This window comes from Eutrigla gurnardus, assembly GCF_963514095.1.
Source record: "Eutrigla gurnardus genome assembly, chromosome: 6".
Classification (NCBI taxonomy): domain Eukaryota; kingdom Metazoa; phylum Chordata; class Actinopteri; order Perciformes; family Triglidae; genus Eutrigla; species Eutrigla gurnardus.
The window spans coordinates 958,193-982,557 of record NC_139920.1 but is presented as its reverse complement, the minus strand read 5'-3'; the positions used below and the strand labels follow the sequence as shown (position 1 = coordinate 982,557).

The window sequence follows — 24,365 nt, the reverse complement described above, 5'->3', positions numbered from 1 at the left end:
GTTAATAGCACCTTCTCTGACTCTAAGGCCATCAGCACAGGTGCACCCCAGGGCTGCGTCAGTTCACCTGTTTTTACGTTGTACACAAATGACTGCATCCCCAGCCACTCAGAAAATTTTATTTTTAAATTCTCTGATGACACTGCCATCTTGAGGCTGCAGCACCAGAATACTGCCCTTCATCATACTTTACAGAAGTACAGAGCTTTGTTCGGTGTTGTGATAAGAACCACCTCACCATAAACATCAAAAAGACAGAGGAGATGGTGCTAGACCCTAAAGTCGTAGGGGACCGTACACCACTGTGCATCCATGGGGGAACAATCAACCAAGTCAGCTCTTATAGATATCTTGGCGTCCATCTTGATAACTGCTTTAGTTGGCAGGTTCATGTTGATCACCTGTGTGCTCGTCTCCAGCAAAGATTATGCTTCCTGCGTAGACTCAGGGTGTTTGGTGTCAACCAGAGAGTTATGTTATTATTTTACCAGGCGGTGTTAGAGAGTGTTCTGAGGTATGGGATGGCTGCTTGGTACGGCAACCTTTCTGTCCAGTTGAAATAAAAAATAATGCGCCTGATTAAATCCGCTATGAAGGTGATGGGGAGGTCTGGAACGCTCCCCATGCAGTCCATCTACGAGCAGTCTGTGCTCAGACAAGCTGAGAAAATCTTGTCTGACCAGACACATATTCTGCACACAGAATACCAGCTTCTTCCATCAGGTTGACGCTTCAGAGTCCCCGCTTGTAGGCTGAACTGTTTTAGGAATTCATTCCTGCCCACCTCAATTAAGATGTTAAATGCCTCCAGGACCAAACAAACTGTGCAACTGTACTATTGATTATGTCTCATGGTATAATACTGTAGGCGAGGGAGGGTTTGGGCGGGTGTATGTGTGTATGTGTGCATCGCACTGTTTCATGTACAGTGTACTGTGTATATTGGATATGTGGCCTGTGGCTCATATGTATGTATTGTCTTTATCTGTACTGTTACTACTGTAAAGCAGCTTTTTATATGACATTGGAGCATTGGAGTCCAAGAAACATTTCCTGCCAAGGACAATAAAGTGTATCTTAAATCTTAAAATCTTAAATGTTATTATGAAACTTGAACATGACTGACAAAATACTAGGGGTGTGAATCTTTGGCTTCACAGTGATTCGATTCGATTAACGATACAGTAGTTAGCGATGTGATTCAAGGATGATTTTTTTTGTAACGATTCAATTTGATTCTGTAAACCACGATTCAATTCAGTAACTTGTAACCAAAATTCTATGTCCACTAAATAAACATGCAATAATGCGAGTGAGACTATCTGTATTCTTCTGAAAGGTGAAAAAATAACATATTTATTCTATAAAAAAGTAATCCTGCATAATATTTTATGCTGAATACAAAACATTGTAAACATTGCTCAGTTATTTTTAACATTTTCAGTAGACTACATGCTGGCAGGGGAGAGAGTGTCTTAAACGTATTAAAACATTAATCATAAGTAAGAATCACGATTCATCCAATTAAATTAATTTATATTGATTATTGTTGAAGCCGAAAAACACAATTCATTCTATTTAATGATCGATTTAGTTGAATCTATAGGACTGACAATCGATTCATCGATTAATCGTTACACCTCCACAAAATACTGTTTAAGTGAACTGTTTTAAAGACAACACTAGCAAGCAATGATACTTTGCCCTCATTTGGATTATTGAAAAAAATAAAACAAACACATTGTAAATACTTCAGTCTTCCTGAATAAATTGGTTTCTATTTTTGTTTTTGGTTACTGAAATACTATTTGACATCTTTCTACATTTGCCTTATCTAGCTCCAGGTCTGTTTCTAGTGACTAAACCTAACAAAAAACATTCGCTCCTAAATTTGATTTTGTATTTGAAAAAAAGCCATGCACAGGACTTTTTGAAAAGCATTCGTCCTACTTTCGCACTGAGCTACCTGTTAAGGCTGAATTATGCTTCCGCGTCGACACAACGCAAGGGGGCTTGCGGACTCCTTACGTCCTTGCGGACCCCCTTACGTCAACGCAAGGGCCTGACGTGTGCCTCCCAAAAATCCTAGACGCGCGTCGAGGCGACGCAACAGCAACGCAACACCAACGCAGCGGCATCGGCTGTGATTGGTCCGCTAACTACATCCGCTGGAGACCGCTATCCGGTTTCCACTCATAAACACCGCCATTTAAACTTTTAAAATGCTACTTTTATTGTTTTCACCTCGTTTTATTGTTTGCACCTTCTCGCTTTTGCACAAATAAATAAAACACCAAGTTCTGAAAAATTGTGGACGTTTAAAGCCGGAAAGTAAACAAATACGCTACAACGAGGCTACGACGATATACGCCAAGAGTCTCGGTCGGTCGGTCAGTCTTTACAAAAACTATAGCGCCCTTTACCGGTGTGGCATTGAATTGCATTTCGACACGTAAACCCAACGCAGAACCATCACTGTCTCCAAGCAACTGCGTGGCCGTTGCGTTGCCGTTGCGTTATCACTACGCGGAAGCATAATCCAGCCTTTAGAGATGATGACGTTAACCTGCTATTCATCCTGTTGTCCTTTAGGGGGAAGCAGAGAACCAGTCCAGCTGGTGCTGAGCCAAAACAGGAAGACCTTTAAAATGCATTGCTGATTTGAAGCTCTAGTCTACGATTTGAAAGGTTTGAAAAAAAAGCATCCCCCCCCCACACACACACACCCCTTCCCTCTGTGCTCCTCCGAGCTCGTATCATTCTCCCCTCGCAGCCTCCCACCTCTAACCTGACTCTCGCCAGATGAATTTCGTTCCACCTAGCTCCACTCATCCATCTGGGATCGCTCCATTGGAGAGGTGTTTCAGAAGGCTGGGCCTTATCAAAAATCCTTGCATATGATTGGCACTCGTCCGTCATCTTTATTGACGTGCTACTTCAACCACTCACATCGAAGCCAACCCGTGACGCTGATGAGAGCGACGCAGGGAAAATCAAAACAGAATACTTGGATATAGAGAAGGGGTTGTAGCCGATTCCGTGGTCTGTCCAGGGACCATGGTCTCTGGCACGGACCAGTGGTCACAACCACTAGGGGCGCTAAAGACACTGGTCCCGACCAGCTCCTCAGTGGTCGCGACCAGTAGCTCTGTGGCACGGACCAGCTGGTCTCTGGCACGGACCAGTGGTCACAACCACTCGGGGCGCTAAAGACACTGGTCCCGACCAGCTCCTCAGTGATCTGCCCTGTGGTACCTGTGGTCTGTGAAGCAGCTTTAGTATTTTCTCCCCTTTACACTCGTTTTGGCAGCACTGTCAGCTGGATAAATGTCAGATATCATAATCTTTTGTCTATAAAATACACTTTATCAGAATTATTATGATTAATATTGTTATTATTATTGATTATGAAGATCCATGTGGTCGGGACCAGCTGGTCTCTGGCACGGCCGGTGGTCACAACCACTAGGGGCGCTAAAGACACTGGTCCCGACCAGCTCCTCAGTGGTCGCGACCAGTAGCTCTCTGGCACGGACCAGCTGGTCTCTGGCACGGCCAGTGGTCACAACCACTAGGGGCGCTAAAGATACTGGTCCCGACCAGCTCCTCAGTGATCTGCCCTGTGGTCCCTGTGGTCTGTGAAGCAGCTTTAGTATTTTCTCCCCTTTACACTCGTTTTGGCAGCACTGTCAGCTGGATAAATGTCAGATATCATAATCTTTTGTCTATAAAATACACTTTATCAGAATTATTATGATTAATATTGTTATTATTATTGATTATGAAGATCCATGTGGTCGGGACCAGCTGGTCTCTGGCACGGCCGGTGGTCACAACCACTAGGGGCGCTAAAGACACTGGTCCCGACCAGCTCCTCAGTGGTCGCGACCAGTAGCTCTCTGGCACGGACCAGCTGGTCTCTGGCACGGCCAGTGGTCACAACCACTAGGGGCGCTAAAGATACTGGTCCCGACCAGCTCCTCAGTGATCTGCCCTGTGGTCCCTGTGGTCTGTGAAGCAGCTTTAGTATTTTCTCCCTTTTACACTCGTTTTGGTAGCACTGTTAGCTGGATAAATGTCAGAGATCATAATCTTTTGTCTATAAAATAGAATTATTATGATTAATATTGTTATTATTATTGATAATGAAGATCGGTGTGGTCGGGACCAGCTGGTCTCTGGCACGGCCAGTGGTCACAACCACTAGGGGCGCTAAAGACACTGGTCTGTCTTGTGGTCCTTGTCATCTGCCTGTTGTCTTACCAAGTGGTCTTTGGAGTAGTTGTACATTTAATACACCTTCTACCTTTTCTCATTGTGTTGGCAACACTGTGCTGAATCAATGTAAAAATAATTATTTTGTCTGACAAATATTTTTACTATCAATAGAAATCATAACGGAATAGAAATAACTTTGTCCCCGAGGGGAAATTTGCCTTCGGCACAGTGCTATATTTGTTGCTTCACAGAAACAACACAAAAAACAATTATAAAAACATCTCATCTCAACAGTTTAGTTGTTCAACAGCTTGGTTGAAGTCAGGAAAAATGATAACTTCAGTCAGTATGATTTCTATTGATAGTAAAAATATTTGTCAGACAAAATAATTCCCTTATTATAGGGAGAAGGTGTATTAAATGTACAACTACTCCAAAGACCACTCGGTAAGACAACAGGCAGATGACAAGGACCACAAGACAGACCAGTGTCTTTAGCGCCCCTAGTGGTTGTGACCACTGGCCGTGCCAGAGACCAGCTGGTCCCGACCACACCGATCTTCATAATCAATAATAATAACAATATTAATCATAATAATTCTATTTTATAGACAAAAGATTATGATCTCTGACATTTATCCAGCTAACAGTGCTGCCAAAACGAGTGTAAAGGGGAGAAAATACTAAAGCTGCTTCACAGACCACAGGGACCACAGGGCAGATCACTGAGGAGCTGGTCGGGACCAGTATCTTTAGCGCCCCTAGTGGTTGTGACCACTGGCCGTGCCAGAGACCAGCTGGTCCGTGCCACAGAGCTACTGGTCCCGACCACTGAGGAGCTGGTCGGGACCAGTGTCTTTAGCGCCCCTAGTGGTTGTGACCACCGGCCGTGCCAGAAACCAGCTGGTCCCGACCACATGGATCTTCATAATCAATAATAATAACAATATTAATCATAATAATTCTGATAAAGTGTATTTTATAGACAAAAGATTATGATCTCTGACATTTATCCAGCTGACAGTGCTGCCAAAACGAGTGTAAAGGGGAGAAAATACTAAAGCTGCTTCACAGACCACAGGTACCACAGGGCAGATCACTGAGGAGCTGGTCGGGACCAGTATCTTTAGCGCCCCTAGTGGTTGTGACCACTGGTCCGTGCCACAGAGCTACTGGTCGCGACCACTGATGAGCTGGTCGGGACCAGTGTCTTTAGCGCCCCTAGTGGTTGTGACCACTGGCTGTGCCAGAGACCCGCTGGTCCGTGCCACAGAGCTACTGGTCGCGACCACTGAGGAGCTGGTCGGGACCAGTGTCTTTAGCGCCCCTAGTGGTTGTGACCACTGGCCGTGCCAGAGACCATGGTCCCTGGACAGACCACGGAATCGGCTACAACCCCTGCTGTGGATATAGCAGCAGTGCAATCAGCAACACACCAACACGGATGAAATAGCAGCATCAATGTTGACGCTTGCTTCCTCGATGCAAGCCGCCATTGTTGTCTGAATCAAAACAGTCTCACAGTCGCTTCTCCGCTACGTCGCATCTATGAAACTCCCGCCCTGCATCCTGATTGGCTCATCCATAAAATCTGGTGCCGACATAACTCCCAACGAAAGCGATCCCAGATGGATGTGAGTGGAGCTAGGCGGAACGAAATTCATCTGGCGAGAGTCAGGTTATCCCACCTCCCTGTTATTTTACGAAAATAGTTCACCGAAACGTGTTTCTGAAAACATTTTATGCGAGAAATAAGCTATGCAGTTGGTCAGTTTAAAAGATTATCGAGAGCTTGCGGGCGGCGGCGGCGTCTCTCGAAACTCGCCGCGACGGCATGCACGGCTTCTTACATAGACAATAAATGGGAACATTCCCTCCGCTTATAAACTCAGGCAGGAGGCCATTTAGTTTCCTGGGACTGTGTCCGGGACTTCCACAACATGTACAAAGCAGTAATAGTCTTTATTACGGCCATGAATGAGGACACATTATCGGTGTTAATGCAGCGGGCACCGGTCGGTGCCGGTTTCTCTCTCACCCCGACTGCAGTATGTCCCCGATCCCAAACTGCTCGGCGATCGCTCGCCACAATCCCCCCCCTTCCTCCCCGCTGACGCTGCAGCCTCAGCCAAAATCACGTGAGAGCCCTGCTCCATACCTGAACTGCTCAGGGCAACAAGCGTCTTGTCCGCTCGTAGTTTCAAACACGGAAGTGAGTTGGGACGAGACGTGAGCAGGAGCAGGAGAGTGAGCAAGGATTGGATCGAACATTTAGCCAATAGTAGCCATGCAAACCGGATGGGTACTATTGGCTAAAGTTTGGCTCAAGTGAAAAATCGTAGACTAGAGCTTTAAGACTACCAATGTGATGTCTGACTGCACCTCCTGCTGGGAACTTCTCTGGTGGCTTTAGATATGATTGTTTTGTTTGTCTCCACATCCTGAGGAACATGTTAAGCTGATCTGCATCTCTTTAACGTTTTGTAGCCCATATTAATAAAGGCCTTTTACTTAAAAAAACTATTGTCTGGATTCTGATTTTTTTACGTAATTGTCTGACCTTCCTGGATTTAGTTGTGGGAAGTTATTTAGTAATTGACATGTTTCTTGTTGGTCTTTATGTCTGTCAATATGGAGCTTTCTACAGCAACTCATATAGCAGTAGCAGTCCCTCTGATCCACAGCCATCCACAGACTGTCCTCAGTCCAGCTCAGATCAATGTACCCTCAATATAAAACACATTTTTAAAATGCAGAATCTGCGTTATTGTATTGATGAGCTTGTGCTGTGGCAAATGCCACAAAAAAAATGTGTTATTCAGCCATTTCTGTGAAAATAGATCTATGATCCAAAGAGCCACAAAATCTGTATTGGGATCTCTGGATGCTGTGAGATAAAGAATAATCTCCAGCTGACAGCAACTTTTTTTTTTTTTTTATCATTTTGATGTGGACATATGCCAAAACTGCAAACATACTATTAAAGAAACCTACTGAAAAAAATGGTATCTATTTGGATTTGTATTGCTATACAAAAAGAATTAAAGAATGCTGACAACCAGAACAGCTACTAAATTGACTTTGTTCCAAGGTCAAGACTGAACATTAAAGCCAAAATGGCTAACACACAAAAACAGTTGATGGACAGGCAGCTGTACTGAGATCACCACCAACAGTATGAAAACTACACAATGCACACATATCTGTAACACTGTAGTGTGTATGTGTTGCTCCCATCACCCTTGGTGTCGTTGAGAGGGTCCATGTGTCGGCAAATGTAGCCCTCCAGGTAAGTGTGAAAGCGGGGTGTGGGGGGAAAGAAGGCCAGGCAGATGGCCATCAGCTCCCAGCCTCGCTCCAGGCTGTCATAGCGGAAGTTTTCCGTGGTTTGACGGCACAGCTGGATGTAGAGCTCATCACGCAGACCCTGGTTGCTCCACCCACGCACCACCACCTGACAGAGAAAAGTCATTACTATTGTGGTTGATTCAAATCCAAGTTCATTCTCCAGGCTGTGGATTGTGCTGCTGTTGAAATATATTGTGTTTGTGTTTCTAATATTTTGTCCATCTCAATGAAGGTATACTACGTATTAGAAACATGCACTTATTCTGAGTTGTTCTTTTCATCATTGATATTATATTTATTTTATTGATCCAGTTTGAATTGTACATGAATTTCAAATATGATGTCCATAAAGGAGCAGTTTGCCATCAGTTTGTCATAGTATCATGTTGTTTTGTCTGAAACCAGTTCAACACATCTCTCGTCTCACAAATGTAATGTTATCTTACCTGATGTGGTTTATTGCACTCTTTTTATCAGCCGGGAATGAAAGAACGAGCAAGAGTAAGATTGTGAGTAACATTCCATCCTGGTAACAAACACACAGGCATTGTAGTTTCAGAGAGAGATGTCACTTACCAGGTTTGGATGTGTCGCCTTTATAATTATACATTTTCACAGTCTTATACTTCAACAGTTATACCACAAAATGAAACTTTACTGACATGCACAATTATCTGTTAAAATGACAAATGTCATGTGTAATTCATGGTACAATTCAAACAGGTTAAAAAATGTGTGTCTTTGACTCTCGCTAAAACATGGTGTGTTTTACTAAAATTAACAAATTTTGGTTTGTTAACCATGTGTTTAAAACTGTCTGTTCTGTCCAGATACAAATGTGTTTCCCTATAAACATGAATGTGAGTATTGTTTAATTGTATGTGAACAGAATTTTGTCAGAGACAGGGTTGATACATGAGTGTAGAGAGGAGACCAGAGGAGTGGTTTAAGCTGTCCGCAGACCTCCAGAGCCACGCAGAGGGAGTCAGCCTTGGAGCGACGGTCTCCCATGAAGGTCTGAATTAGCTTAAAGATGTCCACTGCTTCCCTCTTCACGTTGCGGTCTGAGGTCACAATCATGGGCTTCTTGATGGGCTCACTGCTCCAGGCCAGCATGTTAGCAATGGACACCTTTCTTCTAAACAGACCCTGGAGAAAAGAGTAAGAGGATGGAGACAAACGAGAGAAAAGGGTAAGTGATATGTCGGAGAAACAGTGAAAATATTTCTCATGCCAAATGAAATCCAAAGCACAGATAACTGCAGAGGTTCTCCTTCTTCTGGCATTTTTGAAAGTTAGAAAATGGCTTCAGGTATATGACCACCTCCTTCTCGGCTTGACGAGGACCACCCCTGATTTACATGTAACTGGGGGAAAATGTGACGTATATAATGCAAATTAAATTAGTCTTGAATCTCATCTGGAGTTTATGGGGCCTAAGATTAAAATGAGTTAGCAGTAGTTAGTTAATTAAAGAGTACCAACAATCTCATACTTGTCAGGAAGGTGGCTAAGCTACACTCCAAAGTTAGGGTTAATTTTAGGCCATTTTCAAAGAGGCCTCAAGATATGTGAAGGAAAATGGATTCTATAGATACCCATTAGTCCCCCCTTTAGAGACGTGCCCACTTTATCCTAATCCCATGCAGTCTGGGCCAGAAACCAAGCTGTTTTTGTAGGCAGGATAACTGTATTATTTCCACATGTTCTAAAATGGTGTATATGAATATTTCTGCATACTAGGGTCCCTAAATAGTCTTATAATTGCATACATTTAGTGTGACTTAAAAGCAAATACTCTTGTATATCCAATGAGTCAACTGTATTAATGTATGATGATGTTAGTAAATGGACCTGCATAAATATACCGCTTTACACTACATGTCTACATTCACCCATACACACACACACATATTCATAAACTGATGGTAAAGGCTGCCATGCAAGGAGAGGCAATTGGTTCAGGAGAAATTGGGGTGCAATATCCCAAGGACACTTATGTGGACTGGAGGAGTTGGGGATCTAACATCCGATTGGAGGATGACTCGTTCTGGTTTGGAGGTACTTTACAACTACAAACTAGAGGCCAAGGACATTTAGAGGACGTTTGCTTTACGAGATATATTGACAATAAGGGGGATTCTGAGCAGTTTCCTGAAGATGTATTTCTCTACGGTACACATTAGAACAAACTATTCAAATGTTCAGATATTGCACAACATTTTGGCGACATTTTATAAACAGCTATGACAGAAATACCAACAAAAATCCACAAAAGTATGAAACACACGTCCTCAAGACTACCTGTGTGTGTTTGTTGAAGTGCTTGGATGCCCAGTTTTCGATGTCGGTCTCTGAAGAGGGCTTTCTCAGGGTGAATTCTGGGAAAATACCACAGCTGGCACTCGGCATCATATTTCTGGCATTTCGACTGGCCTCAAACTGGGCACAGGCTCCGAGGTCCTCTGACTGACAGGTGAAGCAACATAGGAAAGAGGAAAGAACATTTATAGTGGCTTGAGAGCTGAAAGTCTCCATTTAGGTTTGGATAAGGAACCACATTGCTTCAATTTGCAAGGTTGAATAACCTCACGGCACAGAGGTAACATGCAAAATACATGATACTGGAGAGGCCTCTAAAGACATCCATCCATCCATTCTCATGTTTTTATATGGCGCCGGTTGCAGGAGCAGCAGCCTGTACAGCGTCTTGTAGATGTCTCTCTCTGAAGCAAACTCTGAGGATATAATTCACAATAATCTGTGGTTCAACACAAGCAGTCATGTTATAATGTTACATACCTTTTCTGTGTTCTTTTCCCTTCACACTGACAGTAGGGCATAGTCAGTGTGTAACTATTGTAATCAAAATAACATTGGTGTCTACATTCAAATTATTTCTACAATATTATTATTTATTTATGTTCAGAAATGAACCACAATGTTTTGACGACAAACCAAAACTTGAAAGAAATATACACTTGAAAGTGTATATTTCAGAACCATCTCTTCACTCAAAGACGTCACTTCCTGACCATAACAACACTACTGGGAGCAACAAAATTCCGAGGGCTGGGGTAACCACGAGTTTGCATACCACTTTGTTCTCATGTTTTTCCTTTAAATTTGCCACTTTTTACAATGGCTCTTATACACCATTGTAGTATTTTAGTGAAACTGCACGTAAACTACAGAGCATATATAATCAGTGTTGGGAACGTTGCTTTAAAAAAGTAATATAGTTTATTATAGTTACTTGTTCCAAAAAGTAACTGAGTTAGTAACTGAATTACTTTATAATAAAAGTAACTAGTTACCAGGGAAAGTAACTATTTGCGTTACCGTAAAAAAAAAAGTTGCTTTATGTCAAAGAATTTGGATTTTTCTGAGCAGTTTTCACAAGTCAGTTGAAATGAGTAGAAAAGACATCTCCACCTTGAAAATGCCAACTTTTCATCGGATTGCTCCGGACTCACCATCTCTGCTGCTTCTTCGAATTAGGGATGGCCAAAACTAAAAATATTTTTGACCGACCACCGAGCCTCAGTAACCGGTTGAAACCGGTTAACTGATCAGATTAAAATGCGCCCCCCCCCCTTGATTTCGATTCGCGCTTGCTGCTTATCGCTCTCCCCTTCTGTCTCCGACTCACTCACACACACTCTGCCCCGGCGCCGCCCTTCCACTCACGTCACTTTTTAAAATCCCCTACAGCGCGAAACATCGAGTCCCGCGGCTCATTTAGGAAAATGACAGCTCCGAGATGCTGCTTGTTTAGTTTGAGGAGATGGTAGTGCTAATAATAATAAAGCAAGATGATTATTATCATGACCTTATCTGTAACCATTGAAAATCCTGAAATGTAGTAATGTCCGAATCCAAGCCCATCCAAGATAAAACGGGCACCTTCGGAATGCGTAAAAGACGCACCGGCGTGAAATGTTTTTATTTGGGCTATTAAGTATAATTTATGAAAAATTCAGTGTTAGGGATAAGTTGTTCATTTCACACAAAAAAAGATCTAGATGGCAAACTGTAGTCTTGTAGTCTACTCCTATAGTCGCGTAGCGTGTAGTCTTGTGTATAATAATTGAGATCGCATTCTCCGCACCTCGCATGCGGGAATAATTAAAACTTGAGGAGAAATTATACAGTGGGAGACGCTGTGTCTGTCATATATCACAAAACAGGGTCAGAGCGCACAGCAGTAGACATAATGACGGCGAGACCCCGGTGCCTCCACGAGCCGCCGGGCCGTTCATCATCATCATCATCACCACCGTCATCACCATCCGCGCTCCACAGCTGCACCGGATTCCCGTCCAACACCAGTACGGCGGGACACCAGGGCGCCGCTCAGACCAGCAGCAGCCCCAACTCCAGCTCGCGGCAAGTTTGCACGTTTCTCCACGGACAACAGGCTGCCGAGACCAGGCACGAGCGGCGTGCAAGCAGAACACGATCCTGACTTTTTTTTTTTTACCGACAACCGACAAATTCAATTCATAGTAACTCACCGCATTTAACGTTCAGTAACGATAACGGCGTTGTAACGACGGAAACAGTAATTAGTTAGATTACCCCGTTACTGAAAAAATAACGGCGTCACCTAACGTTCTTTTAAACAGCGTTATTCCAAACACTGTATATAATATAACAATCTCACATAGTTGGCATGCAAATGCAAACATTAACTTGATGGATTATTATGTTTATTCAATTCTTCTTGCCCCTAAAGTGTTAATGACAAGTTTGACATTAGACATTATTTTTGTGCTTTTGGGTTTTTGTATTTTTTGTTCTTCATATTTATTATTGTTAGCGCTTTTCCTACATGCTGTTTCTTTTCCCCTATAATAATAGCAACAACAATGGATAAAAAGACAGAGATGGTAAGGTATATACAGTGCCGTGAATAAGTCATTGCCCCTTTTAATTTCACAAGACACACCCAGGAATGATTACAGCCAGGCCTGTTTAATCTGAACACTTAAAGGTCCCAGGCTATTATACCCATTTTCATCAATTTCACACAGCTGTCAGAGGTCCAACAACACTGTATTCGATATGCATTGCCCCAAACCCATCCATGGTCCTGAATTTCAGCCTTCTAAAAGTTGCTCAAATGAGCTCTCCTGAGAACAGGCTGTTTCTGTGCCTGCACCTTTAAATGCTAATGAGCTCCGTCGGTAAGAGGATGCCGCTTACGCTAGCGGTAGCATGTGCCAATGTTTACGGTGGATGTTTCGCTATGGCTCGCCTATATTGCTCAGGTGAAGTTGCTGGGTCCCGTATGGTTGGGGCAGATCCTTTTACGAGGGTCAGTGTCAGCTTTGTACTGACTGGGTTTGGGTAGAGTAATGGGGGGGGGGGGGGGGGGTTGGATGCAAAAGCAGGCAGGAGATAAAAAGTAACGGCAAACAAAGTGACACCTTATGGAGACTACGAGGGCAAATACGGCATTGAGAATGAAACATTTACGATCAACCAAAAACAAAAAAAGGACACAGGAGGCTGGAGACAGGCGTGGCGCAGCGCAGGGCGGCACAGTGCGTTGGAGCCGGCATAATGCAAGTTTCGACCAGCACAGCCTTGCGCATGGTCAGTTTGGCCTGTGCCAAGATGGGTGTGGCGGCGCAGCAGGGGGAGGCGTCACAGATTCGGCTTGGCACAGTGGAAGTTTCATGCCAAAAAGCTGCGCCGAGACTGCGCCAGAAAGCCCGCCAGCTCCAACCTGGTCTACTCTCGGCACAAGGCGAATTACAGCTGGCGGAGTGGCAGTTTGGCTCACCGGCGCGCAGTGCGTACACTTCACCAAGACCTCACAGGCAGGTTTCCACTGTTCCAGGCACATTTAAATGCAATAAATAATCACAACACACACTATCTAATGCAACTAATTGAATCAACACGTGAATTTATATCTCTATAGATTGTCCCGTCACATCTGACGTCAGATCAAAGGCGGATGGCACACGTAACGAAAAACTCCGCCTGACTGAATTAACACAGCTGAAACTGTGATGCAAACTAACGAGTTCACATCTCTCTCAGCCATCTGGCCCTGCTGCTGCGGTCTTCTGTCATTGGGTTGTCAAGTGACGAAACTTGCACTGCACCTCGCCTTGGCGCATTAAAGGTGAGGAGAGGAGCTCATTTGATTGGTCAAAATCTGAATCGGCTGTGTTAATCCCACTCCACGCCTTCTCTCCTCCTCGTCTCCCACTCACGGCTTCTCTCCTCCCTCTTTCCCACTTGCGGGGTAGGAGTGACGGGAGGAGTGACGGGAAGAGTGCCTGCGCTGGACTGCGCCGTGCACGAAACTTGCAAAGTCCAGGCGGACACACCCCGTTGGCGCGGCGCAAGTGCATTGAGCCCCGACTGCGCCTGGTGTACGAAATTAGGGCCCACAGACTATATACACAGGGAGGCAGGGAGCTGACAAGGAGGTGAAATACATTCAATCACTCCATTAAGGGCAGGTAGGGTAATCAACACAAGAGGGTGGGGGAGTCAAAACAGTGGAAACAACAAGGACCAGGAAATTACAAAATAAAACAGGAAATCAACCCTTGAAAAAAACAGATCATGATAAAAAAAAACACCAAAAGCACATCCGTGACTCATCCAGGAGGTCCCAAAAAGAGCCAGAATAACATCTAAAGGACTGGAGGAGCTTTTTCTCATCAATTTCCTCTAAAATATCTATTTTATTTTAATGTGAAAACATCTTCTACAAACAATTGAGTTTATCTTCGCCACAATATTCATTTTACAAGATTACATTTCAACACATCATGATAACATTAAAAATACTTAAGCTGTTTATTACTGAATAGAACCTGCACGCATTATAATGTAAATCAATACGACCTCTGTGAACGTGGTTAGCTGTTAGCGCCGTTATTTAACAAATCAGGACACCAGCATTTCCTGAAAACTTCAATAACTATTTGCTGTTCACATTATGGATCTGCGACTAGAAAGAGTTAAAGTTTAGCGCAGCGAAGCCCTATTAAAACTGTATCGTTTTTTCTTTTTGTTTCACGACTTGTGTTGCCTTTTTGGAGGCCTTATCATATTCAGAAGTTGAAAAAAATTTCTGAGCCCATGGGGACTGGCGAAAATCGCAACATTTTAGAGGTCTTGTAAAAAAACCTCTCTCTAGCTCTCTAGCGCCACCTAGCGCTGTTTAGGCCACACACCACACACCGTAACTCCGATTGACACAAAATTGGGTACACATGTGCAGGCAAGTGTCCTCTACAAAACTGCCATCGGGACTACTAAAGTCCGCATACCAAAATTTTCCACCATTTAGAATTTTGTGAAAAAAACGTTTTTGCTAACTCCTCCTAATGCCTAGATCCGATTCTCACCAAATTTGCTGTGCATCATCATTAGACCAAATTGGTCAAGTACTATCAAAAGCTTTATAAAATATTGTTGCGTTCAGAAGTTATTAGCCAATGAGGAGCGGGGCTCTAGAAATCAATACACATAACTCCATAACCTTTAACTCAATCATCATGAAACTTGCAGCACATATCTCCCTGGAACATATCCTGAAAGTTTTATTAAAATTGACCACTCGGGGCGCTACAGTAAATCAGCCATTTTGGGCCATTTTAGCCAATTGTAGGGTTCGTATTTAACGAACTCCTCCGACACCTTTGTTCCGATTCATGCCAAACTTGCTGAGACTGTTCTAGAGGCCCCAACATTGCAAAATCATCGAAAGGTCTTACAAAAGTCCTACAAGAGCGCAATCATGGCACCCTGAACATGGACGAATTGCATAGTTCGCCACAAAAATCTAAACTGTTATAACTTCAATGTATATTGTCTGATATGATCAATACTTCACATGTTTGTCAAAAGTAGCACCCTGAACACGTCTGCACTGCAATATTGACTCATTTTCAGAGCGCTACCTACTGGTGATAGAAAGTTTTAAGTTTTATACTTCAGCAAACTCTTCCTAGCAGCTTTATCAGATTCACCTCAAACTTGGTCATCATGTACTGAGGTCTTCAATGATGAAAAGTTATCAAAAGGTCTTGCATAAATCAAAGGGTGTGGCCAGTGCGTGGCGTTTTTGCCAGTGTACAGGAAGTTGTTGTAACGTCAAGATACAATGTCCAATCTTCTTGAAACTTGCAGAATATGTTGACATTTCTCCCTGGAACATATCCTGAAAGTTTTATTAAAATTGACTACTCGGGGGTGCTACAGTTAATCAGCCATTTTAGGCCATTTTTCCAATTGTAGGGTTTGTATTTTAACGAACTCCTCCTACAGCGTTGATCCAATTCCTGCCAAACTAGCTGAAACTGTTCTACAGGCCTCAATGATGCAAAATCATCGAACAGTCTTACAAAAAGTCAAAGGGCGTGGCCAGGGCATGGCCAGGGCATGGCGTTTTGTCCAGTGTACAGGAAGTTGTTGTAACTTCAGTATACAATGTCCAATCTGCTCAAAACTTGACATGTTTGATTAGAGTCTCACCCTGAACACATGCATTTCAATATTGACCTGAGGTCAGAGCACCACCTGATGGTAACTGGAAATATCATGTTTTACACTTTTACAGCTCCTTTTAAGAGATTGAACACCTTTAACTTTGACGTACCTGCATGAAACTTTGTAGGTACATAGAACATGTAGAGATGTACAAAAAAGCCTCCTGGACCCATACCCTAAAATGTACAGGAAGTCAGCCATTTTGCATTTTATGTGAAAATTTAAGCGATTTTTCGCCTTTTTCATGCAGTATATTTTAACGAACGCCTCCTACAGGGTTCTTCCGATTCCTACCAAACTTTGTGAACCTGTTCTAGAGGCCTCACCGATTAAAAATCATCAAAAGGTTACATAAGTCAAAGGGCATGGCCCTCATGCTTCGCAACACTCTAAACTGTTATAACTTCAGTGTCCATTGTCCGATCTAGTTCAAACTTCTAACGTTTGATGAGAGTCCAACCTTGAACGCGTCTCCACTGCAATTTTGACACAAAATCACAGCGCCACCTAATGGCGACATGAAATGTGACGTTTTTACATTTGTGTACGGTCCCAGTGTCGTGGAACTTTGCACCCCAGTCGAGCACGACGACTTCAATCGTCTGATACAGTGATCGACACGATTCAGGCAAGGGACGACCGGCGACGTGGCAGTGGCCGGGGAATACCCGCGATGTGGCGTTGGCCAGGCCAGGCGGTCCGACACTGAAGGTGGTCATAGCACTAACCGAGTTGCGTGTGTGCGAGGGCCCCGTGCATCACTGCTCGCAGTTTAAATTTTTCCTGAATTGGTGGCTGATCTGATGGTATGTCGCTAACAGAAAGCATAGAGGATGGATATACGAGCTGCTACTCTGAGTCTCTTAGCTTTTTTATCTTTAATATTTATTTTAAATGTGTAACTGCAAGATAGATAGTTCAACATCAAGTTAAAAGTCAATAATTAATATTTATACTGCAAACTCTGCTGTTTGTATCAGGAAAACACAAGTTGAATGTTTTCAGTTATTCTTAGAATTGTTATGGTATATTAAGTACAAATATCAGCAATCGGTACCGGCAAGTACTGAAATTGAAGGACTTGTGGCAAGAAAAAGTATGTGAACCTTTTGGAATTTCATTGTCTGAATAAATTTATATAAATGTATAAAAGCTGTTCTTCGTCTAAGTCAAGGGTATTGACAAACATAATGTGTCTAAAATAATAACACAAAAGAAATCTGATCTTTCATGTCTATTGAACACACACATTCAACATTCAAAATGGCAGTGGAAAAAGTAAGTGAACCCCTTAGATTTAATAACTGGTTGAACCCCCCTTGGCAGCAATAACCTCAACCAGGCGCTTCCTGTAGCTGTGGCTCAGACCTGCACATCGTTGAGGAGGAATTATATTCATATTCTTTGGACATCTCATGTATGGCCCTCTTCAAGTCAATCCTAGCATCTCTATTGGGTTGAGGTCTGGGCTCTGACTTGGCCACTCGGATTTTGTTTTTCTGTAGCCATTCAGTTGTGGACTTGCTCCGGTGTTTTTGGTCGTTGTCCTGTTGCATCACCCACCTTCTACGCAGTTTCAGCTTGGTAGAGTAGCAACAGTCCCAAAGTGTCTCCATTTGTAGATTGTTTGCCTAACTGCAGACTGGTGAATTTCTAAAGTCTTTGAAATAACGTTGTAACCCTTGCCAGCTTTATGTAAATCAACAATTCTTGATCATAGATCCTCTGAAAGCTCTTTTTGGCGAGGCATGGCTCACATAAGCGTGTTCTTCTTGTGCAGAGCAAACTCCAAAAGTTTGAGGGGTTTTTAATTGGTCAAAGTAGCTGTAGTCCACACCTCCAAACTTATAATTTTAATGAGACTACAGGTGTCCTAAAACCTGACTCCAATTACTTTTTTGAGGTCATTTACTCAAGGGTTCACATACTTTTCCCACAAGCACTATGAGTGTTTTTGGGTTGTTCTCAATACATAGACATAAAAGTTCAAACAATGTCATGTTATTATTTCAGACACATTATATTTGTCAATACCCTTGACTTAGATTAAGATCAGATCACATTTTATGACAAATTTATTCAGAAACCCATAAAATTCAAATAGGTTCACATACTTTTTCTTGCCACTGTATACTCCTTTTGTCTTTTATCTTTCTGTTCCCGTATACAGAGAAAATGGGAATATTTTGGATATAAACTACTGTTCAAAAGTTTGGGGTCACTTGGAAATGTCCTAATTTTGAATGAAAAGCACGTTTTTTTCAATAAAGATAACATTAAATTAATCCGAAATAGAGCCTAGACAATGATAATGTGGTAAATTAATATTCTAGCTGCAAACAGCTGATTTTTATTGTAATATCATCAATATCAATATAATGTAATATCTACATAGGTGTACAGAGGCCCATTTCAAGCAACCATCGCTCCTGTGTTCTAATGGTACATTGTGTTAGCTAATCGTGTTAAAATGCTAATTGATGATTAGAAAACCAATGTACAATTATGTTAGCACAGCTGAAACCTTTGAGCTAGTTGAGTATATGGAGCATCATCATTTAGAGGGTTCAATTATAAATGGCCAGAAAAAGAAACAAGAATAGACTGTCAAACTTGACAGTCTATTCTTGTTCTGAGAAATGAAGGCAAGAAATTACCAAGAAACTGAAGATTTCCTCCATCGGTGTGTACTACTACCTTCAGAAAACAGCACAAACGGGCTCTTACCAGAATAGAAAGAGAAGTGGGAGGCCCCGGTGCACAACTTAGAAAGAGGACAAGTACATTAGAGTCTGGCAGCTTCATTAAATGGTACCCGCAAAACGCCAGTCTCATCGTCCACAGTGAAGAGGTGACTCCGGGATGCTGGCCTTCTAGGCAGAGTGGCAAAGAAAAAGCCATACCTGAGATTGGCCAATAAAAGGAAAAGATGAAGATGGGAAAAAGAACACAGACATTGGACAGAGGAAGATTGGAAACAAGTCTTATGGAAAGATGAATCTGAGTTTGAGGTGTTTGGATCACACAAAAGAACATTTTTGAGATGCAGAACAAGTGAAAAGATGTTGACGCCATCTGTCAAGCATGGTGGAGGTTATATGATGGTCACGGGCTGCTTTGGTGAAGTGTACAAGGTAAAACGGATTTTGAATAAGGAAGGGTATCACTCCATTTTGTAATGCCATGCCATACCCTGTGGACAGCGTTTGATTGGAGCCAATTTCTTCCTACAACAGGACAATGACCCACAGCACACCTCCAAAATATGCAAGAACTATTTAGGGAAGAAGCAGTTCGCTGGTATCCTGTCTGTAATGGAGTGACCAGTGCAATCACCAGGTCACCCTATTGAGCTGTTGTGGGAGCAGCAGAAATTGCCTGGGTGACCCCAAACTTTTGAATGGTAATGTATTTACAAGTGGTAAATAATCACAATTAATCTGATTAAAATGTTTAATCGTTTGACAGCCCTAATGTTGTACTGTTGCCGTGACTGTTTTAGTGGGCTAAACTAACTTATGGCGTTAGTCTTAAGTAGTAACATTATGAAGCACAGGGAGCCAGAGTTAATGAGTAAAAACTTCAACATACTCTTGTCACAGCATGTATGAAAGCACATTGCTATCGCAAGATGAGTGACAACTTTGTACTTTGTTATAACCAATGTAGCAATAAGGTATGATGGAATAAGTGAACCAGCTAGCTAACTTGCGGACAGCTGGTTAGTTAGCCAGCGGCAGAAGGACAAGCTACCTAGCTAACAAGCTACCTAGCTAACTAGCTAACTAACCGCTCTCTATCCAGTGAGTTGCAAAAACAATTAATGTCCCCACTGACCACCACGGAGAACAGTAATTGTGTGTTGTAATCCTTTTCTATTTCTGTGACTGTATCAAATGATATTTCCATTTTAGTACTGGATACTGTATTTGTTTTAACCACATTTGCACATCCTTTGTTCTACTATTCTAGGTGTGTGTGTGTGTGTGTAGCCATGGTGCTACTGTGGGTGCAGTGATAGTGTCCAGTGGACAGGCAGCAGTGTGATAGTTATATAAGCCAGTCTAAGGCTCAGCAGCATTAGGTGAAACATCCATGACTTTGTGTCTCTATGTCTGTTTCTGTGTCAGCCCTGTGATAGATTATCCTTCTCCCCACAACCCTTAATAAGATAATGGGTGACAGATTACGAATGGATGGATGTTTGTTTCACAATGAAAGTCACATTACTAACCTGACAGCAAGAAGAGCTGAAATCACTTTATAATAAATTGATGGGTATTTATAGCCTGAAAACAACTGGTTTATCAAAAGTTGGGTCTTATGTTGGTAGTGACCTTCATCTGTGTTATAATATTTTACTACAAGAAACATGACCGGACAGACGATCACAAAAGTTGTACACTAATAGGAATAATGACCAAACTCTGAAAATAAGACCTGAGTTTGAAGAAAAATCAGCACACGGACTCCCAGCATGGAGAAGTACCTGTGACGGGTGGAGAAAAGGCTCAGGGGAGGCCAGGTTGGTCTGGACAGAGAGGCTTTTCTCAAGCAGGGCTTGGGGGAAGCCAAGCCTATCGAAGGTGCTGCGTTTCCACTGGTGGCCGTCACTCTGCGCCAGCGCCTCATCCTCACTGAAAGCCCTCACCACTGGACCTGGTAATGGCAGAGGCACCGCCCCGTCACTCTCGTAGCCGTCTTTGGAGCCGCCGTGTTTGGCTGCCCCACCGGTCTGCTCCGAGTCCCAGCTGCTCCTCTGCTTCATCACCTGCTGGGCCTCCCACGCCAGCCTGGCCTGGGCCAGCATAGCTTCGGATGCTGTGCCTGCCAGCTCCCCTTCTGGCCCCCCACAGCATGCCAGCTCCTGGGGTAGAGATGGCTTGCGGCTCTTGCGTTTGCGGTTACCCCCAGGAGAAAAAGTCCCAGGACCACCTGTAGAGGAAGAGGAGAGGGAGTGGGTCTGACTGGATGTCCAGGATATCGAGTCTTCATAAAGCAACCTCTGGCCTCCCTCTCCCCCCTCCCCACTGTAGTCCAGCAGTAGACGGGGATCCCTGATCAGAGACTGGCTGTGCTGCAGAGTATAGGACCCCCCATATGAGCCACCATAGCCCCCTGTAGTGCCGTAACGCAGCAGGCGGTCAGCAGTCTTGAAGCGAGGGCTGGACGACGACTGCTCAACATACACCAGCTGCTTGACATACTCCTTCCCCACAGGACTGTACTCCAGACTTTGGGTCTTTTCTGGACACTTTTGCCGGGTCAGAACCAGCTGGCCATAGGGTGACTGGCCCTGCTTCGGGGAGTGATAGAGAGGGGTCAAAGACTTGCGAGCAGGTGACTTGCCGGTGCTATAGAAAGAGTCAGAAAGGTGAATGTCAGTGGGAGGCTCCTCGTAGATGGGAGGGGGCTGGTACTCTGATGGCGGCTCCTCATACAGAGGAGGTTCATAACCGTAGCGGGGAGAGGGAGGCTGGGAGTCGGCTGAGGACCGGCGGTGGGTACCAGTGCCACCCAGCTCGGCCCGTTTTAGGAAGGGAGACTGGCGGCGGTCAACATAGAGAACAGGGGAGCCGTCAGGTTCTTGAGGTGGGTTTCCTCCAGAGGAACGCCGGGTTCGTGAGCTGGTGCCCCCTCCAGAAGGAGAACCAGGGGTGGGGGCATCGCAGGGGGAATAACCATTTCCTTGGTGGGCCAAGAAGCTGGGCTCTCTGTCAGTCACCTTGATTAGCATACGCTCCTTTGTACCAGTGTTCCACCTGAAGGGAGATGTCCTATGGGGAAAGGACAGGAGAATCAGGGTCAGACTGATGAAGAGCTGTTTGTCACATTCACATGAAAGGGCTTGTGTCTATATATATGTGTACTGGTGCTTGTCATCCAATTAGGTACGATACAGGACATCAAATGTATTTGAATCAACAAGTTTAAATGTTTATCAGATGTCATAACACTCTAAAGAGATTTAAAAAGGGATTTCCCCAATTCAACAATCACGGCTGTCTCTACACAGTGTGTCAAGCACAATTTTTTCAGCAACTACATGTCACTTGTCAGATGTAGAAATGAGTGCTACATTATGCGTGTCTTTGAGGAGAGACTATCCAAAATTATGGTTTGTTATCTACATTTGTAGAATTGATTGTCAATTGACAATTTGATGTTGAAGATGATGACAGGGCAAAGAAAGTAGCAAAGATACATGTAAATTTCATCCATACAAAAAATAAAACACTACTTTGGAAAGAAAACACTAAATGCATGGATCAACAGAAGAGGTTAAATAGACACAAAAAGAGTGTGATACAAAGGGCTACAAGACATGAAAATGTGTAGCGCATTGCTACAAAAAATGTGGTTATTTCAACTTTTGTTTAAAACGAAAGAAAAAAAATCTATTTTCCAGACTCAGCCAACACGGGCGACTTTAAGCCTAGACAATTATTGTGCAGATTGTAGGCAATTTAGTACATATGAAAAATTGTGTAAGTAGTCACCCGCCATCAAATAGAAATTACCATTATCATAGTAATTTTCATTTAGAATTTGGCTGCAGTTATGTTATTATGAATTTGATCATGTTAAATACATTTTGTCATACAAGATCCTAAAAAATGCATTTAACATTTTCAAATTCATAATTAAATACGTTTCTGCCGTTGTAGCAAAGATGTCAAATCTAACTATGATGAGCTCATCTTGCTCTCAATCGAGACTTGACCAGTCTTGCATTTGTGTCTCAAGGGCATTTTACAAAAGTTAGTCATAAGAAACAGTTTACATTCTAGATAGTGTTATTGGAATTCTACTTGGCTCCTTCAGTTTTCCAAATACATACCATATTCTTGATCAGTTGAGATTCTCATTCCTCTCAGTGAGTCAGACAACAGTAAGGAGTTGGGATGTGGGATGAGGAACAAGAAGTGAACTGGACAACAAATAGTGATCCCCAGTGCTTAACCGTGGCAATGTGACTGTTTGTGTTGTTGTGTGAAGGAGAGGGAAACCAACAGGTCAGGATTAAGTATTACAGAGCTGTGCTGGCATCTATCACAACACACTCCATCCTCGGAGCTCTAACTTGCTCTCTTTCTTACAGTCCATCTACTTCTCTCTAAAATACACACAAAAAGGGAAAGGTCTTCACACTGCATAGGTCAGTAAGGGGGTTCCTATCACATGGCAGCCGGCGAGTGAATTCGTTAATGGGCCTCGTGACTGGTGGAGGTTAAAACATGGTGGGTACAATGCTTTTAGCTTCGGTCCCAGTGGTGATTTGATATCAATGCGTGAATTTCTTTTTAAATTATTTTTATTGAATTTTCCTTGGATGCATTTCAACAGCGAATGTCAGGGCACAAGGGAATCACTTCAACACTTAAAAAGTAAATAAATAAAATAAAAATAAATATGTAAATATTAAAGTAAAAGCAATGCCAAGATCATACAGAATCAAATCATATCAAAACATTGCAAGTTAAATAAAATATGAATACCATATGAAAGAAATACATACAGTACATTCCCACCGCACTAGACACAGTAATAATCTTACTCTATATTTACCCTTTATCCGCACATCACACCATCAGTTTAATATGACATACAGAGGTCCAATGTTTTGGAATGGACTATCTCCCTCATTAAGATCCATTTCTTCTTATTCACTCTTTAAAAAGCAGTTAAAAATACATCTCAATTTCTCTTGAATTTCCCACTCTTTCCTCTCTCTCTTTCACTCTCTTCATATCCCACATCCTTACTCTGTCCTTTTATGAGTTTAATTAATTAATTAATTTTTTGTATATTATTTCTCTCTAACTATTGTCCTTATTTGTTACCGAATTACTTTGCACTTTATCTCTCTATTTTTTTCTCATTTCTGTTTTCTTTTGCTCACATAACATTGACCATGTATGCACTTTATCTCCTTTTTATGTTTATTTGTTAGCCATTGAAATTTGTCTTGTTGTAATTTGTTATAGGGGTGGAACCTATGTACAAGCCAACCGGCTTCGTTCCCTCCTTGCACCATTGAAATTTGTGTGCTAAATAAATAAACTCTAAACTCTAAACTCTAAAGAAATAGAAAAGAAAAGAAAAGTAAAACAAAAACAAAAAGGGGAACAAAAAGACACAAATACAAACACACAGAAAGGGAAGGACTGGGGGTGGGGGGTCCAGTTATGCATTCAATCACTCGTCCTCAGCTAGGACATAGCTACAGTGGGTCTGCTGAAAGACTATCACTCCAACTGAAGCCCATCTAACCG

The 24,365-nt window shown here is 42.8% G+C and overlaps 1 protein-coding gene across 1 annotated transcript in view; it reads right to left on the bottom strand.

Moving 5' to 3' along the window:
* arhgap39 (Rho GTPase activating protein 39) overlaps positions 1–24,365 on the bottom strand; it is a 154,847-nt gene that overhangs the window by 18,396 nt on the left and 112,086 nt on the right. The window contains exons 3-6 of the mRNA XM_084011551.1: positions 20,579–21,866; positions 9,871–10,035; positions 8,530–8,715; positions 7,459–7,672 (exon numbers count right to left, since the gene is read on the bottom strand). Coding sequence (XP_083867677.1) covers positions 7,459–7,672; positions 8,530–8,715; positions 9,871–10,035; positions 20,579–21,866 — 1,853 coding nt within the window. The remainder of the gene's footprint in view (positions 1–7,458; positions 7,673–8,529; positions 8,716–9,870; positions 10,036–20,578; positions 21,867–24,365) is intronic.